Below are 20,187 nucleotides of genomic sequence, written 5' to 3' on the forward strand. Positions count from 1 at the left end.
TGGCTCGGGTGAGCTGCCATCCTTAAAATGAACGTGTTACCACGCCTATTATTCCTCCTTCAAGCTATCCCCATTAAAATCCCAAAATCCTTCTTCAACTCGTTCAAATCTCTGTGTTCCAAATTTCTTTGGTGCCAAAAAAAAAACCCAGGCTCTCTTTCACATTACTTTCCAAACCCAAAACTAGATGGAGGCATTGGCCTACCAGATTTACAAAATTATTATTGGGCATGTCACCTAACTAGAATTTTGGATTGGTTTCTCCATGAACCCAATAAAGACTCAAGACCTTACTGTGGCTTAATACTGAACACACACCTCTGTCCATAAAGAAACATCCCCTCCACCCTAACTTCCTTTAGGGATACCTGCAACCAAGCATCTATCTCCTCAACCCCAGGTCTCCTGACCCCAATTAAACACAACCCAGACTTTCCTCCGGGTATGTCCCCTTCCTTCCTACGGGAATACTGGAATGACGACTCCATCGGAGCTTTCCGCTTCTTCGACAAAGGTTCCCTCTTAGAACGTCTTCAGATCAAATCACCCACCATGTCCTCCCCCATACCCAATTGGACCTACTTCCAAATTAGACATTTTCTCAAATCCCTGAATCATAATGGTGCCCTATCCAGAGACCTTACCCCATTCGAGAAACTTTGTATAAGCACCACACCAAAACGTCACCTTATTTCGGTAACATACAATCTCCTGGTTTCGGAGGTCCGAGAACACACCAACAAAGCTAAGCCCAGATGGGAATCAGACCTCAACCTCTCCTTTTCTGAAAAAGACTGGCAAAATCTTTGCCATATTGCCCATAAAAGTTCCCTCAATGTATCCACACAAGAAAATTGCTACAAGCTGCTAACTAGATGGTACAGAACCCCTTCACTCCTACATAAATATAACTCAGACATCACTGATATATGCTGGAGATGTCAATCTGATACAGGGACACTCATCCATATCTATTGGTCCTGTCCAAAAATACAACCGTTCTGGTTATCTATCCATGACACCATCACGAAGGACCCAAATATTGATATCCCTTTCTCTCCTGCCCAATACCTCCTAAACTATACTATTGTCCCACCATACAGGCACTGCAAATCTCTCACTCCACACCTACTCAATGCAGCCAAAGCATGCATACCAACCCACTGGAAATCGGATGTAATTCCACATAAACGGGAATGGCTTAACAAAATGGACAAAATTGCAAGATTAGAAGAGCTAGTTGTGATCGCTCGAGATAGGACAATCTCCTATGCTCACACTTGGGCTCCCTGGAAATTATTTCGAGACCCCCAAAACCATACATCCCCAACACTCCCACCTCAACAGCTGAACCATTAGTTACCACCCCATGACTTTCTCAAGTATTTTGCCTCGCACATCATGACAATCCTTGGCTTCTCGCACACACACACACACCAAGATTGATAGCACACCGGTAAGCCCCTCTCACCCCTAAACAAGGGCTGTAAGTGAGAGAGGTTTACGGAGCACAACGCGTCAAGCCGAACACCAACCCCACATATTGCCATCACTCACTATCGGTCATCATAGCGTTTCTAACCCCTCAGACTTGAGAGGTGGAGGCCGATGACTCCCTACCCTCCTTTACCCTCTTCCTTTCCCTCCCCTCCTCCCCACCCCTCACCTCCTACATTTTTCTCCCAAAATTGATGAGTAGGTGACCTCTTCTCCCCGGATTGGACACCTCTCACCAAGTCGTCTTACTCTTACATATAGTCTTAAATATTTGGCATTTTCCCTCACTTATTATCATATCAACCTTTCTCTAACAACACGGTTGATATCCTGCAACATACCCGTGTCTTACCTTAAAGTCACATACACCGAGATGTGACTACGGTTCCATACTTTATTGTACTATGGTTAGAATAATACTTGACACAACTAAGCTTCAAGTTGACACTCGTTTTGTCTCTAGTCTCTCTATTGACTTAGTATTGATGACCACTCCTGTTGAGTCTCCTGTTTGGTAAAAGGTCAAACTTTTCACTACGTGTCTTACATAGACATTCGTTTATTCTCAGATTATTTGTAATGACTTTCAAATAAGCTATGTTGCTGTACATTGAATGTACTGTTTATACGTTGATTTATAAGAGACTGTATGTATTCTTAACATTTTTATAATTTTTCAATAAAAATTTTGGAAAAAAAAAAAAAAACGAATTATAGACATGCTTCAAAACTATCTTCATTTATCATACCAACCCTCTGGCTTCATGAAAAAAAAAAACGAACGAAAACATACACCACTAGTACTTTATTGCACCACCTCTGGCTTTTAGAACAGTTTCAATCCTCTGAGGCATGGTTTTAACTATCAACAAACCGTATTCTTTATCAATCTGGCTTCAACTTTCTCATATTACAAGTGCCAGATAAGCTTTGTGGGTTGGAGCCTTGTTATGGACCATTGTTGAATTTCCACCACAGATTTTCAATTGGATTGGAGGTTCGGACTATTTATAGGCCATGCCATTGACATTACATGTCTTTCTTGAAGGAAAGTTTTCACGGATTTTGCCCTATGAAAAAGGTCTTCACCAAACATCCTTTCAATTGATCGAAGAAGAAGAAATGTGTCCAAAATATCAATATAAACTTGCGCTTTTATTGAAGATTTAATGACTGTCATCTCCCCCCTAACTTTACCTGACATGCAACCCCATATCATCAATGATCGTGGAAATTTGCTTTCTTCAGGCAGTCTTCATACATTTCACTGTAACGGCACCAAACAAAAGTTCCAGCATCATCATCACCCTGCCCAATGCAGATTCTTAGTTCATCACTGAATATCACTTTCATCCAGTCATCCATAGTCCAATGATTGCTTTTATTTAGCCCATTGTAACGTTTTTTTTTAGGCGTTGATTGTTTTCGTTTAGCTTTTCTGTGTGTAAATTCCAAAATGTCTTAACAGTTCCAGTCACAAACATTAATGCCAGTTTCTGATCATTTGTTACTCTGTTTAGTTGTGCATTTTCTGTTTTCAAGGCATATTGCTTTAAGGTTTCCATCTTGACGCACTGATTACTTCCTTGGTCTACCAGTACGCTTCCCGTTAACAACCTTCCCATTTGATTTGTGCTTGGTCCAGATTTTAGACACAACTGACTGAGAACAACCAACATCTTTTGCAACATTCTGTGATGATTTATCTTTTTGAAATTTTATAATCCTCTCCTTTGTTTCAACTGACACCTCTAGTGCTGGAGCCATGATTCATGTCAATCAGGTTCGTGCATAAGCTCACCAAGGTGTGCAAGCACTCTAACTGCAGACTAATTAGCAGATGTAAACTGATGCAGATGTTTTAGAACTGCAAAGTACAAAATGATTCCATAATATTTTCTTCTGAATTAAGGGATTCCATATTTTTTCCTACAGTTTTTGACTACAGTTTTTTTTTTAAGTGTTTCTTAAAGCCGGAAGGTTGAAATGTTTAATGAAAATAGATTGAAAATAGATTTGCGATAGGTCTGCGATTCCTTTTAATTTTCCCTCACAAGTAAATTGAAAAAATTTTTGCCAAGGGTTGAACTAGGACACCCAGATCTTTCACCATCCTTGATTCTCCCAGAGGTTCTCCCCAGAGTAGTTTACATTTAGGTTTTTAGCCACATTAGACCTCCTTTGACAAGTAGTTGCCTACCCCATTATTTTAGTCAGGTCTTCCTGTAAAATTTCTATATCTTGATGTGAAGTTATTGCCCTGCATATTTTTGTATTGTCCGCAAAGACAGATTGAGCCATTTATCCCATCCTCTATCACTTATGAAAAACTAACAGAATTGGTCCAAAGAAAGAGCCTTGGGGTACCCACTTACCATCAAAATTAGAACGAAAAAAAATGTATTTGCTATTTATATGACCCATGACACAATTTGGTAAAGAAACTTCTGCTAGAAAAAAAGGATTGGTTTTACCTCAGGAGTCTCTGCAGGGCATACCATTCCCCATAGTGTGTTATGTAACTGTCTCGGTTTGGCAAGTTTTCCATCTCTGCCAATAGGGGAGTTTAATCTCCGCAAGTGTGAAAGAGTTGATGCAAATGTCAATCTGTTCAAAACCTTAAGAAAAGGAAAAAAATGTAATTGTAAACAAAGGCACTCATCAAAATGGCTTAAAATAAACAGATCAAATATTAACAGAATATTAATGTTTTATTGCGACATAGGTTGTGTGATAATTATGCTATATTAAAGTCACTTAAAAGAGAGGTATGGTCAAAACTCTTTGGCCATACTCTTGTGGGTCACCGGTCTACACTTCCTTTTGCACTCCTGCGACCCAAAGTAGGCTGATAGCGAGCTATTGATCATCTGGGACAGTTGCAGTGAGTATGTGTGTTTGGGGAATAGAAGAAAAAAAAAAACGAATTTAACCACTCACCCACTGGGCACTTAAACTCTCTTTCCTAACCAGAACAATTTTCAGCTTTCACATTTTGAATGACAATCACTCAGTCATGCAACACTGTACCCATATGAATTTTTCATCCTTTTTCCCCCACACAAATAGAGCTCTCTTTTGGTGGTATTTAATCATCACTGGGTTTTTTAATTTTTTTGCGCTATGAATGAAAAAAGACCAAAAATTTTGTAGAAAAATATATTTTCTTTGTTTCAGTTTTTAAATTTTTGCAAATTTAGCAATTTTTCTTCATAAATTTTGATCAAAAGTTATACTGCTACATATTTTTGGTAAAAATAACGCAAATAAGTATATATTATTTGGTCTTTGTGAAGGTTATAGAGTCTACAAGCTATGGTGCCAATCATTGAAAATTAATCACACCTGATGTACTGCCAGCCTGTCAGTTCTGGAGACACTAACAAGCAAGTTAAGTACAAATCGCCCCCAAATGATCCCTTTTTGGAAAGTAGACATTCCAAGGTATTTGCCAAGAGGCATAGTTTTTGGAAGTTGTGATTTTTTCCCACAATTTGTTGCAAATGGAAGATTTTTTTTTTCCCACATATTATCAAGTTATTTCTCACACACTATATAGGCAAACTTGCAACTACACCCCAAAATACATTCTGCTACTGCTCCGGAGTATGGTGAAACCACATGTGAGACTTTTACACAGTCTGGCCGTGTACAGAGGCCCAACATCCAAGTAGCACCCCCAGGCGTTCTAGGAGCATAATTTACATAAAAGTTCCTGACAACCTATCACACTTTTGAAGGCCCTGGAGCACCAGGACAATGGAAACCCCCACAAAATGAGCCCATATTGGAAAGCAAACACCCAAAACAATCTAGGAGGCATTTTGAGTCTTTTGAACATGTCATTTTTTCCACAAGTTTTTGGAAAATGTGGAAAAAAACGAAAATGCATTTTTTTTTTTACACAAAGTTGTCCATTTATAAAATATTTCTAACTCATAGCATGTACATAGGAGTAGAGCAGAATGTATTTGGGGTGTAGGTTTGCTGAGTATGGTAATACCACGTGTGAGACTTTTAAACAGCCTGGCAACATACAGAGGCCCAACATACAGGGAGCACCGTCAGGTACTCTAGGGACATAAAATTAAAAGTCTAATTTCCTGACTACCCATTACACTTTTGTGAGGCACTGTAGGGCACTGATGAGCACTGAAATGACACTGATGTGGCATGGAAGAGCATGGACGTGGCGTGGATGAGCACTGATGTGGGATGAGTGGGCATAAATAAGGCACGATTGAGGGAGTGCTGCAGTCTCCCTCCTCTCCTCGCACACTGTATTGATCGCTGTGTACAGCGTGCGAGGAGAGGAGAGAACTGATGGGACACTGCCACCATATATGGAACGCTGTCCCCTCCTGTCTACAGCCTCAGAAACAGTAGAGATAGCCCCAGGACATAGCTAGCCAACCTGGCCGATACCATATACCATTTTAAAAACACTTTGTAGTTTGCCTCAATAATGAAAGTACTGATTAGAGACCTCAAATCTTTCTGAGCCATTGAGTGCCATTCATCTAGTTAAAAATTTTCCTAGAGATCCAGCTCCCATTTCTCCATATAACCCTAATTAACTTAAGTATATGTTAGAATTGCACAGATTTCTGCAATATTTTTTTTTTTTTGTTGAAAAAACAAACATTTATTGAGTTATGTGCAAGGCAATATTACAGAGTAAACAATCAATGGCAATTAAGATGTATTATAACAGAATCACAAGCAAAGGAACAAGTGTGTGAGGACTATGGGACAATCAGGTAAATATACATGGAGATACTAAAGATGCATGCAGATACAACATTCACAGGAGAAATACACCGATACAGGGAAGTCAGAGTCAGCACTACCTGAGGGTGATCATGATGTGCACGTGATCGAGGCCTGGAGCCACCGATCCCAGATTTTGTGGTATCGTTGCGGGCAACCACTATTAACGTAGATAACTTTCTTGTAGGGTAGATTATTAATATCTGCTATCCAAGCGGCCAGTGTGGGAGACATCAGCTGGATCCACATACGGGCTATCAGTTTCCTGGCACTGAACAAGGTTTTGTGCAAGAATCCGATAGTGTATTTGTCCATGTCACCATCTGGCAATATTCCCAGTAGGCATATCTTGGGGTCCAGTGATACAGGAGTACCCATGCGGTCATGAAGGAATTGCACCATCTGCGCCCAAAAGCCCAGAATTCGAGGACAATGCCAAATAAGATGACCAAATCCCAATCCCGGTGGGATCCCGGGATGGGTCAAATCCGGCCAATCTGTAGAGGGAGAGATATGCTCTATGAGCAATATACACCTGAGTAAACCTGTCTGAGACTTTTGGGGAGACAAGTGTGCATGCCTCCAAAGCATCGCTCCATTCGTCATCAAGTCCCCCGGTATCCCCCACCCAGGAAGGTCTAAGGCTGGCCATACACGATACAATTTTCTGAACAATTTTCTTGAAATTTACTTTCAACTATGTAGTACAAAGGCCTGCCTAATTAGATACAAGTGAAAGTGTTTAGCTTTGATCTCATATGTGGTTTGTGGTAAATATAACAGAAAATTGTACAACAAAAGTTGAACATGTTTGGCCAGCCTAACACTGTACGCCAAAGTTGGAGAACGTCTTATCAGAGAATAGAGAATAAGTTTGTGAGTCTTAATGACTTCAAGAATGTCAATAGATGTCAGTGTGGGATATTGGGCGTTAAACTGTGTGTGGAGAGAGCATGTCTGATCTGAAAGTAACGGAATAACAAATGGGCGGGCAGATGAAATTCCTCCCTCAGCTGGGCAAAGGTTTTAATAGCACCCGCATGTAGGACGTGAGAAAGAAAGTATATTCCATTAGCCATCCACAAGCCAGGGTCGGGAAATTTGTTCCGGCAGGTGCCTGTTATGCCAAAGGGGAGTCTTAGCATGCATCACCGGGATATCAGTCCTAGAAAGCGCCAAATCCCCTATTCTCTTATAGTGATTTGAGAAATCCCCTTGAGTAGAAGGTCCAAGGGAACCCCCCACACCCCGCAGAATGTCACAGAATGGGTGGGGACATTCTGGTAGGGTGCGCCTTGACAGGGAAGGGCAGCACCCATTTCCTAATTGAGTAGGCCTGAACTATCGTCTGTCTGATCCATTTAGAAATGGTTGCCCCAGACGCAGCCATACCCTTCCGAGGTCCCTCAGGAAGGACAAAAAGAGAATCCGACTTTCTGAAGGATTCAGTAGACGACCGGTACACCCTGATCACCCAGACTACATCCAAGGAATGCAAGGCAAACTCCTTAGGATGCTTAGGATTCGCACACAGCAAAGGAAAGACAATGCCCTCGTTAAGATGAAAATTTGGATGCCACCTTTAGGAAGGAAAGATTGGTGAGGTCGTAAGACCACCTTATCCCTATGAACAACCAGGTAAGGGGAGCGGCAAGACAGGGCCGCCAACTCCGACACTCTGCGAGCAGATGTGATCGCCACCAGAAAAGCAACTTTCCATGAAAGCGCAGGCAGAGGAATCTCCCTGATGTTCTCAAATAGACGTTGCAAAACGGACAGGACCAATTTCAGGTCCCAAGGAGGTAAAGGCGCTCTCCTAGGGGGAGCCAGATGACGCACCCCTTGAATAAAGGTTCGGATCAAGGAATTTGACGCCAAAGGGCGCAGGAAAAGGATTGCCAGCAGACAACTGACCCTTAATAGTGGTCAGCGCAAGACACTGGTTCACACAAGATTGCAGGAAGGCTAACACCCTCGCCACCGAAAAGGAGCGAGGATGGAAACCCTGCGATTTACACCAGGCGAAATAAGCCTTTCAAGTACGGTAATAGATCTTACCGGACGAGGCCTTCCTAGCCTTGAGTAGGGTAGGAATGACTGCCGACGAGAGATGCCACGCCGTTAAAGCCAGCGACGGTAAAGCAGCAAGGAAGATCGGCCCCTGAGACAGCAGAACATCTCGTAACGGGAGCCGACAGGGAGGCTCGAAGACCAGTTGCCTGATGCCTGCGTACCAAGACCGGCGTGGCCAGTCCGAGGCCACCAGAATCACCAAATTCGGTTCCCGAGACCAACCTTCGAAGGAACTTGAACAACTGAATCGGAGGGAAGGCATAAATCAGGCGACACCGATTCCAAGGCACCACCAGCGCATCCGAGAAGTCTGCCAGAGGATCGCGTGTTCTTGCCACGAACCTTCCCACCTTGTTGTTTAGGCGCGATGCGAACAGATCCACGTCCGGGGATCCCCAATGCGCACACAGCATCTGAAACACCCCTGGGTGTAAGGACCATTCCCTCTGGTCCAGGGTCTGGCGGCTCAGATAATCGGCCTGCCAGTTCTCCACACCTGGAATGTTAACTGCCGAAATCGCCGGGACCTGCGTCTCGGCCCAAGACAGAATTTTGGTGCCCCCATTGGTGATTGATGTAAGCCACCGCAGTTGCATTGTCCGTCTGCACACGCATAGGGCGGCCCCGAAGATGATCCGACCAATGGAGCAAACAGTCTGATCGCTCGCAGTTCCAAGATATTTATCGGTAGGGAGGATTCCTCCTCCGACCAAGTGCCCTGGGCACACAGATTGCCCAGAACACCACCCCAGCCCGACAAGCTGGCATTCGTGGTGATCACTGTCCACAATAACAGCCGGAAGGATTTCCCCTCCGTCAGAGCCGGAGACTGGAGCCACCACAGAAGATCCGCTCTGACTTGGTGACTCAAAGATATCCTCCTTTCCAAGGAATGAGGATGCCTGTCCCACCTGGCCAGGATCTCCGCTTGAAGAGATCGTGTGTGGAACTGTGCAAATGGTATCGCCTCGAAGGCTGACACCGTCAAGCCCAGGGAACGCATGCAGGTCCTGAGCAATGCGGAGTCGTTGTCCCTGGAGGGACCTGACCTCGTTCTGCAGAGTCCGGAGTTTGTCCTCGGGCAGGAAAACTTTTGCATGGGCGGAGTCCAGAACCATCCCCAAGTAAGGGAGACGAACAGAAGGGGACAATGTCGACTTCTGAAAGTTGATGGTCCACCCGAACTTCTGGAGCGTCTGAACTGTGATTGACCGATCGCAATCCCCTGCACCAGCAACAGGGCCAGAACAGGAGCTAACAATTTGGTAAACACCCTTGGAGCCGAAGCGAGACCGAAAGGTAACGCCACAAACTGATAGTGCTCCTCTGCGATTGCGAATCAGAGGTACCTCTGATGACCCGCGAATATGGGCATGTGTAGATATGCATCCTTGAGGTCGATTGAAGCCAGGAAATCTCCAGGGCTCAGGGAGTCTACCACCGAACGAAGAGATTCCATATGGAATTTTTGAACCCGCACAAAGCGGTTCAGACATTTCAAGTCCAGAATCGGACGCACCTTGCCCTCCTTTCCAGTAAAACCCCCGAAATCTGTCCCGATGTGGCACCGGGACGATCACCCCCTGGGCGATGAGATCCTGAACAGTCTGTTGAAGATCTTGAAAACGATCTGGGGTCAAATGAAGATTTGAGGGAAAGAACCTGTCTGCTGGACGCGATCGGAATTCGATCTTGTATCCTGACCAAATGAGTTCCTGAACCCACCTGTCCTGAATCCGGGACAGCCAAGATTCGGGAAAACCACGCAGACGTCCCCCCACCCCTGACACGGGTGAGGGCGCCCCTTCAGGTCGAGGCGGACTGGGCTCCAGTGCCAGCGTGGGCAGCTTTTGACTTGCCCGCCCAAGGCTTCTTCTGGCCACCAGAGGCCTTGAAGGATTTGCCCTTGTCTTGTGCTTTGAAGGCACGAATGGACCCCTGATTCGGTTTAAAGGAAGGGCCCCGCTTACCGCGGAAGAACTTACCCTTGGGTGCTTGGGGCAGCAGAGTGCTTTTGCCCCCAGTGACCCCCTTAACCAACTCGTCCAGGAAGTCCCCAAAAAGGTGATTCCCTGCATAAGGGATTTCAGACACCGTCTTCCTGGAAGTCTGGTCGGCCGACCAGCTCTTTAGCCACACCATACGACGGATTATCACTGCGACAGCAGATAGTCGTGAGACTAAAGGGGCCTCATCCAAGGCCGCGTCACAAAGGTATAAAACAGCCTGAATAATTTGGTCCACCATCTCCAAAGTAGCAGGAGGGGCGGAATCAGCCACAGGGGTGCGTCTGAGCACCTTGGTCCACTCCACCACAGCCTGAGAGACCATTACAGAGGCGAAAACAGGTTTCATCAAAGAACCCGCCACCATATAGGTGTGGCGAGTAAGAGATTCCACCCGTCTATGCGTCGGGTCCCTAAACACCGGAGAATCCTCTGCATTAGAGTGGCCTTGTTCAACCTGGACACTGCGTGATCCACCTTAGGAGCCACGGTCCAGCGCAAATCCGTTGGAGACGCAAAGGGATATCGGTACTTAAACCGCTTTGGTACCACAAAAAATGGATTTTTGTAAAATCTTACCGTAAAATCCTTTTCTCTTAGCTCATTGACAGACGTAGTCCTCAGTGAATCAGCACCTTCGGGTTATGTTGCCTCCACAGGAGTAAGACTAGACAGGAAATAAAATGCTCTGGCCACACCCTAGGGGCAGTCCCCGAGGGTATATCCTCTCTCTCTCTCTCTGCCACAGCAAATCAGTTATGTCACAAAGCAGTGTTTAGAGAATTTAACCCAACCCAACTCCAAAACAGAGGGGCGGGTACTACGTCTGTCAATGAGCTAAGAGAAAAGGATTTTACGGTAAGATTTTACAAAAATCCATTTTTCTCTATCACTCATTGACAGACGTAGTCCTCTGTGAATCGGCACCTTCGGGACGTCCCAAAGCAGTACCACAAATGAGGGGTGGGAGAAATGGAAATTAAATCCAATCTAGAAGGCCCAACCGGTGCCAACTAGAAGTTTTACAATGCTCATCCTCAATGATGAGACTCAACAAAAATCTTTCAACAAAAAAAAAAAACCTCGAGGTAGACCTCCGGTCTCCTCAAATTGCGGCCTGCAAAACCTTGCGGCCAAATGAGGCATCCGCCGATGCCATCACATCAATTTTATAAAATTTTGGAAAGGTATGTACCGACGACCAGGTGGCCGCCTTACATACCTGGACCACTGACGCCTGATGGCGAAAGGCCCAGGAAGTACTGAGCGCTCGAGTGGAGTGCGCCCTAACAGGGAACGGAGGACTCCGACCCTTAATAGAATAAGCCTGTACCACCGTCTGTCTAATCCATTTGGCGATAGTCGCGGCAGATGCAGGCAACCCCTTTCTGGGGCCATCCGTGATCACAAAGAGTGAATCCGTCTCACGGAACGTTTCCGTAGCCTTCAGGTATACCCCGATTGCCCGAACCACATCCAAGGAATGCAACGCGTGTTCCCGATGATGATTGGGCTGAGGACACAAGGAAGGTAGTACAATATCTTCATTCAGATGAAAATCTGAAACCACCTTAGGAAGAAAGGATGGCTTAGGATGAAGTACTACCTTATCCCTATGAATCACTAAGTATGGGGACTGGCATGATAAAGCAGCCAGTTCTGACACCCTGCGTGCAGAAGTGATAGCCACCAAGAACGTTCCCACGGAACGTCCGCGACTAGCAAGTCCAAGTCGGCCAGGCCGGCTTGACGAGGCCAGCCTAGAATTTCTAGGACCACTGGCGCTGACTGGATCTGAACCAGGCGTCCCTAGAGCTATCTGGCCCCGACCATCCGAGAAAGTCTGGTCGTTTTCTGTTCCCACACATTTATCAGACACCTGATTCCTATCAGGAACGGTGATCTTTCCTGGTTGAACCTCAGGGACCGAAGTCACCTGGCTAGAGGCTTCTTGGTCTGTCTGGTCAACCAGATCCGATTCCTGTGGGGAATTGAGACTAATCTTAGGAAAAGGTAAAGGAAAAGATCTGTTCAGGGAACGGTGACTACCGCTCCCTGTAGTACTTAAATGTTGGAAGGGAAGAATCGCACCGGTAGCAGTGGTCGATGCTCGATCTAATGTCCTGAATACCGGTGAAAACGTCCCCCCACCCTCAACCCGAGTGGGGGCGCACCTTCAGGCTGTGTAATCCTTTGCTTCGGGTTTGGCTGAGTCGGTCCTCTGTTTGTCCGACCAGCCCTTCTTGAACCCTCCTGGAGGAGTCTTGCCTTTCCCGCTTGTTCCAGCCGGGCGTGCAAACCCTTTATGGGCGGTAAAGAAAGGTCCTTGCTTGTTACAAGGTCCTTTAGCTTTAGCAGCCTGTGGCAAGAAAGTGCTCTTGCCCCCAGTGGCATCCTTAATGATCTCATCTAGGGTGGCCCCAAATAGGCGATTCCCCTGAAAGGGGAGATTCGTCAAGGTCTTTTTGGAACCTAGGTCTGCTGACCAGCATTTTAACCACAGCACACGTCTGAGGATTACCGCTGACATAGATGCATGCCCTAATAGGGGGGTAGCATCCAAGGCTGCGTCACAGACAAACTGTAGCCCTTGTATAATCTGTTCCATCAAATCAGATGTTCCCTGGGGGATATCTTTCCCCCTCAGGTCTTGGCGTACCAATCTCGCCCATTCCGTTAGTGTCTGGGAAACTAGACCAATAACAATTACTGGTCTAAATGCTGACCCTATCAGGGAGAAGATAGTGCGGGACTCCGCTTCCACCTTTCGATCCATCGGATCCTTAAAGGACGAAGTGTCCTCCACTGGGATAACCGTGGCTTTATTCAGCCTGGAAATAGGTGGATCCACCACTGGTGGTACCGTCCATTTCTTAATGAGGGATTCCTCAAACGGATAGCGTCTAGCAATACGCTTGGAAATAGTAAAGGTACGCTTAGAATGTTCCCATTCTTCTTTAATTTTATTACCAAAACACTTGGGTACAGGAAAAACCTTCACCGTTTTGATGGGCTTGTTAGTACCAAAGGGAATCTCTGTTTCAGTTGCCTCTGCCGGTAAAACCTCAAGTCTTAACCACTTTACCACCGGAGGATTTTGCTGTCTTCCGTCCAGGCCACTTTTTGCGATTCGGCGCTGTGCGACTTCAACTGACAATTGCGCGGTCGTGCGACGCCGTACCCAAACGAAATTTACGTCCTTTTTTTCCCACAAACAGAGCTTTCTTTTGGTGGTATTTGATCACCTGTGCGATTTTTACTTTTTGCGCTATAAACAAAAAAAGAGCGTTTATTTTGAAAAAATAACAATATTTTTAACATTTTTTTATATGAAATTCCCCCCAAAAAAGATGTAAAAACCAATTTTTTAAAAAATTTTTGGCCAATTTGTTTTCTGCTACCTATGTTTGGTAAAAAAAATCACAATAAGCGTATTTTGATTGGTTTGCGCAAAAGTTATTGCGTTTACTAACAAAGGGAAAGATTTCTGTCATTTTTGGTGTTTTTTTTTTAACGCGTAATGGCGGCGATCTGCGATTTTTTTTTGGGACTGCGACATTGCGGCGGACAGATCGGACCCTTGACTGACATTTTTGACACTTTTGGGGTTACCAGTGACATTACTGCAGTAATCAGTGCTATATATATGCACTGTTACTGTAAAAATGACACTGGCAGGGAAGGGGTTAATTTTATTGGAGAGGGAGGGGTTAATGTATGCCTGGTGCTTACTGACGTGTAGGGGGGGAGGTGACTGAGTGAGTCATGGACAGATCGGATGTCCAGCTATGCTGAACAGTCCGATCTGTCACTCCCTGTCACTATGGAGATCCGCCCGCTGTGTTTACACACAGCGGGCGGATCTCCACACTAGATCCCCGGCGATCGGGGCAGAGCAGCGGCGATCGCCGTTGCTCCTCCCCTGGCCCGACTCCCGCTGTGAATGCCAGAAGGGGGAGTGTCTGACGACGTTAATACTACGTCGTCAGACGATAACGTACCACTTTGCCGCAGTACTATTACCGTACTCGGTCGGCAAGTGGTTAAGGTTTCCAGCACCGCCACAACTAGTGCGTCCACCAATGCTTCTTCCCGAATTATGGCGGAAGAATGAACGTCCTCCTCACTGTCTGAGGGAACTTTACCTGAGACAACAGCCCTTGCAGAGGGACCTGCAGCTGCAGTGACCATCTCTGAATCTGAGTCAGAGGTGTCAGATGATATAGGGGTAGGCGGGGGTCGCTTTCTTGACCCCCGTCCCTGACAGGCCGTCTCCACCCGAGCCACCAAAGACTCCAAAACTGATGAAATGCGTCTATACTCTGTGCACCGGCGGGTCTCGTGGTCCCCTCGAGGGAAACAGGTGGGGGTGCTTGTGTGGCAGGGTCCATGATAATTCCAGTTATTGCCCGGAAAATTCAATCCAAAATAAAATTTTTTTTAAGACCCCCAGCGCCACAAAGCCCCTCAGTGTTAGCTGCTCAGGGACCCCTATCGAGCGAGAGAGAGAGAGAGAGATAGACCCCCAGGCTCACCACTTGATGCTCAGAGTTTTCCACTGCACTTGTCTCAGCACTGTCTCGAATCGACAGGAAGTCTCTTGGCTGGCTGCCCGGGAAGAAAAGAGGCGGCTCCGCCCCTCCATACGCCTTCCGGCGCCTCCCCTAGCTCCACGAGGTGTTTGGATCACCTCAAACATGGCCACCCCCATGCTGGAGACACGAGGCTACGCCAAAATGGCGGCCTCGTGCGATCTAGCAAGCAATGGCGGCGGTTGTACCGAATAGCGGCGTGACTTCAGAGCATCACAACACCTTCTCTACATGGGGAATTAGCCTGGTCGGCGGTACCGGACCCTCGGAAGGCCTGCTATTGCTGGAGACCTGACTTTGAAAGCAGTCTACATGTCCGTGGCTGACTGGTAGGATACTTATATTATCACAGTAAGATTACCGTACTGCCACTGATTACAATCTTTTAACATATTTACAATTAGATTGTCAGCTCCCAAACCAAGCCTCCTGGCTTTTTGCACATAAAAATCACACTCAAAGTAGGGGGATCTGTGCCATGTTATAGGATAGAGGGGAACTCATCCTTACCATACAGAGAGGGGCCCGCGTTCACCACAAGACCTGTCAGGGGGAAAGGGGGAACATACTACTCACCATACCGGAACCAGGCGGGCGCCAACTCCTGACAGTACCCCTCTCCACTGGGGCGGGAGGGCTATCGACCAATATGGACGCCGTGACTCATGGTCCTTGGCGTTTCAGCGAGACGTTTAACTCGCAGGGTCAGTCCCTCCAGTGGGACTATGTCGCGGCCGACCCAGCGCGGAGCTATGGCCTGCACGCGCTCATAGGCTGAACTGGGGTGACCACCGGATCTCAACATCCAGCCCGTCGCCCAGTTCAGCTTTCTTGCTTGAAGATCTCACAGGAACACTGGAGAAAAAAAGCTGTCTAAAAAATCTTTAAGAAAAAAATCCTGCCAGGACCGAAAATCCCAGCAAGGTATCTAGGTGCTTACTCCTGACTAGACAGAAAAAAACTGATTTGCTGTGGCAGAGAGAGAGGATATACCCTCGGGGACTGCCCCTAGGGTGTGGCCAGAGCATTTTATTTCCTGTCTAGTCCTACTCCTGTGGAGGCAACATAACCCGAAGGTGCTGATTCACCGAGGACTACGTCTGTCAATGAGCGATAGAGAAATTGCGCTTCAAATTGCGCCATTGTTCGTTCACCGTTTTGTGAAACTCAGCGGGACAGGGAAACACCTGTGCCGCTTTCTGAGTCCTGCGGGTCCCAAAGGAAGACAGCTTACCCGGCGGGTGGGGCTCATCCTCTAAATGTAGCGTATCCTTAATAGAACTAGGAGGAGGAGGATAAGGAGGGGGGGGTCGTGCCCCTCATCCTCCTCTTCCGACTGAGACCCCTCTGGAGGTACACTGTCCATGGCAACCATATCTAGCTCTGAATCAGAAGAATGAGAAAGTCTGGGCTTTTTCTTAGAAGCCCGCTCAGACATCAACAGATCCACTTTGACGCTAAAGTCGCAAGTGCAGCAGTAAGGGAGCCCATCGCAGAGGATTCAGGCGTACATGAACCCTCCACCAGAACTGGGGGGAATTTGCTGTCCTGGGACTCCATAAAAATGTTATGGTGCTGGCCCTTTAAATTTGTGATAGCAGCGGATCCCACCGCAATAAGGAATAGCCTGAGTTACCAAATATTGAGGAATAAACTGCCAGCAAAGGTATTATCCCATGAAAATAGCAGAAAAAGCCCCCCAGAAGTGTAGCTGTACAATACCACGCTTGTAGCTCGATCCGACTGCCTGGAGAAAGGAAATGTCACGCCGCTAGAGGCCAAAATAGGACTTGAGACAAGGAAAAATGGTTGCCAATGTAATGCTATGGGGACATACAATGCCATAGACAGAGGGGGTAGCATGGTACTCACCGATCCAGTGAAAGCGTGGACGTCACTCTGCGACGGGAAGCCTCCTACCCGGGTGGGGGTGCCGTCAGCCAAACAGGACACTAGCAACACACGGCGTACCGCAGTTAAGACATCCTAGCGAAGTAGCCACTTCGCGGGCTTTGTCCCCGAGGACAGGGACAGGCCGTTTGCGAGAGCAGGGCGTACGCATAGCCTGCTAAACGCTCGATGGCGGGCTGGGATTCCGTAAGGCTCTAGTACAACCAGTCCGATTCCCAGATCCACAAACGCTGTAGTCTTCCAAAGTCTGACTAAGCGCAGGATCAAATAAAAAGCTATCATTGTAACGAAAAAAACACTTAGCAGAAATAAAAATGAAGAAAACAGAAGAAAAGGCTGAGACTGCAGCCCCAGCGAAGGGAAGCCTGCCTACTCCTGACTACGCAAAAGACAAACTGATTTGGGAATGCTGCTAGCAGGGGGGTATTGGACCAGAGGGACAGCCCCCTATAGGTGTGTCTATGCAAAGTGTTTTGTGTTATAACAAATATTATGCCTAGCTTGCTCCTGTGGATAAGAGGTCAATACGCATAAGTGAAGACTGTATGAGTGGGCGGAGACTGTCAGAGGACGTAAGAGAAATGCAATGCGTTTGCAACCTGCGTTTGGAGTGTCATTAACTTTCTATTGACACCCACTGCCAATCACAAATGGAGTACATTTTGCATCCAGTCTTAATCGCATAGGAATGCACAGTATATTTCTGTGCGATTCATGTGTGGGCATCTTGTGAACCAGCCCTAAAAGAGAAAAATAAATGTGTCTGGAAATGAATGCAGTTAGCTAAGGAGGGAGGGATGGCAGGGTAATATTAAAAAAAAATCTTTATTTTATTAAAGGTGCTTATAGGTTTTTTTTTTTTTTTATTGGCTATATTTTAACCCCATAACTCAGTTCTAAGGATTAACTTATGATCCTTTAGGGTGGAGGATGGTAGAGGAATAGTGGTTTTAAAAAAATAATATATGTAAATGTATATATTAGAATATTAGTCAGGGTGTGTATGTGCTTTTACATGTGTTTATTTTTTATTTTTCAACAGTTCTGAGAAACATTCAATGTTCCTTTACTGTGGATCATAGGTTTTCTCACACAGGATGTCTGCTGTGCAGCTAGTTAAACCTTCCCCACTATCTAACACGCTGCTAGCTAACACCGCTTATCACCGAGCTGAAGTCAACACAACACGGTTTACTAAACAGCCTCACAGCTGGTGTAAAAATTGGCGGTGTTCGAGCGTGTTAATAAAACGGTGATAATGCAAGAATTAACACTGGTTACGAAACTTACACTTTAGTAGGCTACTGAGCATGGCGCCAGGCTAGTTTGTGCCTACTGGTGTCCCACATAAAAGTTTTGAGCAATCGGTCAAGGATCACAAAGTATTTATAGGGGATATAAGTAGGGGAGTGCCACAGTAGTTGCATAGTATGTGAGGTTGAAAAAGGACATCAGTCTATCCAGTTCAACCTATGATGCGTGTGTTTGCTGTTAACCGCACCGTACATTGTATACCCCTGTATGTTGTGGTCTTTAAGGTGCCCATCTAATAGTCTTTTGAAACTATCGACACTTCCCGCTGACACCACTGCTTGTGGAAGAGAATTCCACATCCTTACTGCTCTGACAGTGAAGAACCTTTACGTAGTTTAAGGTTAAACCGCTTTTCCTCTAGTTTTAGTGAGTGGCCACGTGTCTTACTGTATTCTCTCTCTAAAAAGTTTGTTCCTTATGCTAGGGTCGCCAGTACAGTATTTGTACATGGATATCATATCCCCCCACAAATGTCTCTTCTCCAGGGAGACCAAGTTCAGTGCTTGTAGTCTTTCCTCATAGCCGATGCCCTCCATCCCCCTAATTATTTTTGTTGCCCTTCTCTAGACTCTCTCCAGTTCCAGCACGTCCTTCCTGCGGACCGGTGCCCAAAACTGTACAGCATACTCCAGATGTGGCCGGACCAGATTCTTGTAGAGTGGGAGAATACTCTCTATTTCTGGAGTGAATCCTCTTTTATACACGCCAGTATTCTATTGGCTTTGCTTGCAGCGGCTTGGCATGCCACTCCCAAGCCTGTTGTCCACCAGTACCCCCAGGTCCTTTTCCATCTTAGATACACCCAGAGGTTTCGCCCCTAGTGAGTAGCTTGCTTTCCTGTTTTTGGCGCCCAAGTGCATTACTTTAGATTTCTCAACATTAAACCTCATCTGCCATGTAGTTGCCCACCCCATTATTTTGTTTGGGTCCGCTTGTAAGGTTTCCACAACCTGTATAGAAGATATTGGCATGCGTAGTTTAGTATAATCAGCAAATACTGAGATTGTACTAGATATCCCCTCCTCTAGATCATTTATGAATAAATTAAACAGGGTTGGTCCCAGGAAAGAACCTTGGGGGACCCCACTTTTACGTTTCTCTAGTTTAGTTCTAAATCTATCTTCTGTTAGCCATGGCGGTACTTCCTGAGGTGTATTATTTAGTTTAGCATTACAAGCTGGGTTAGTGTAGCCCCCCAATTCGTTTGTGAAGACTGAAGAGAAGAAATTATTTAACACTTGCTTTTTCCCTGTACTCTGTGGCCAAATTTCCTTCATCGTCTTTTATGGGGCCAATGTGTTCTGACCTCGCTTTCTTACTGTTTATATACTTAAAGAATTTTTTGGAGTTCTTTTTACTCTCTTCCACTATATGTCTCTCGTGTTCTATTTTAGCTGCCCTGATTTTGACTTTACATTTCTTATTACACTCTTTGTAATGCTTGAATGCTGCCAATGACCCCTCAGCCTTGTATTTTTTGAAGGCCTTTTCTTTAGTATTAACATGCATTTTTATGCTGGAGTTTAATCACCCAGGGTTTAGTTTTGCTCTTTTAAATTTATTTCCCTTTGTTTAGTATGCTCTTGAAGCACTCCCATTTTTGCTCCGTGTTCTTTGTTCCCAGGGTTCTATCCCATATGATATTTTCTAGCAGAGAGCGCAGTTTTGGGAAATTGGCTCTTTTGAAATTCAGTGTCCTTATATTACCCTTGTGTTTCTGTGTTTCCTATTACTATAATTAATACTGAAACTTCTTGACCTATGGTCACTGTTTCCTAAGTTCCCCCGTATTTCTATTTCCGTAAGCAAGTCTGAATTGTTGGTAATCAGTAGGTCAAGTACCGCATTGTTTGTCGGTGCGTTCACCATCTGACCCATGAAATTGTCCTGAACATTTAAACATTTAGGAACTGCCGAGCCTTGGCTGAATGTGTGGTTCCTTCTGCCCAGTCTATATCTGGATAATTAAAGTCCCCCATTATGACATTTCCCATCCTTGCTGCCAATCTTATCTGTAAAAGGAG

General features: G+C 45.8%; 1 protein-coding gene across 2 annotated transcripts in view; it reads right to left on the reverse strand.

Moving 5' to 3' along the window:
• POLR2B (RNA polymerase II subunit B) overlaps positions 1-20,187 on the reverse strand; it is an 837,536-nt gene that overhangs the window by 537,146 nt on the left and 280,203 nt on the right. For both annotated transcript variants that reach the window (XM_082254374.1, XM_082254373.1), the window contains one exon: positions 3,972-4,115. In XM_082254374.1, coding sequence (XP_082110500.1) covers positions 3,972-4,115 — 144 coding nt within the window. The remainder of the gene's footprint in view (positions 1-3,971; positions 4,116-20,187) is intronic.

This window comes from Pelophylax lessonae (assembly GCF_965119305.1).
Source record: "Pelophylax lessonae genome assembly, chromosome: 1".
NCBI lineage: Eukaryota > Metazoa > Chordata > Amphibia > Anura > Ranidae > Pelophylax > Pelophylax lessonae.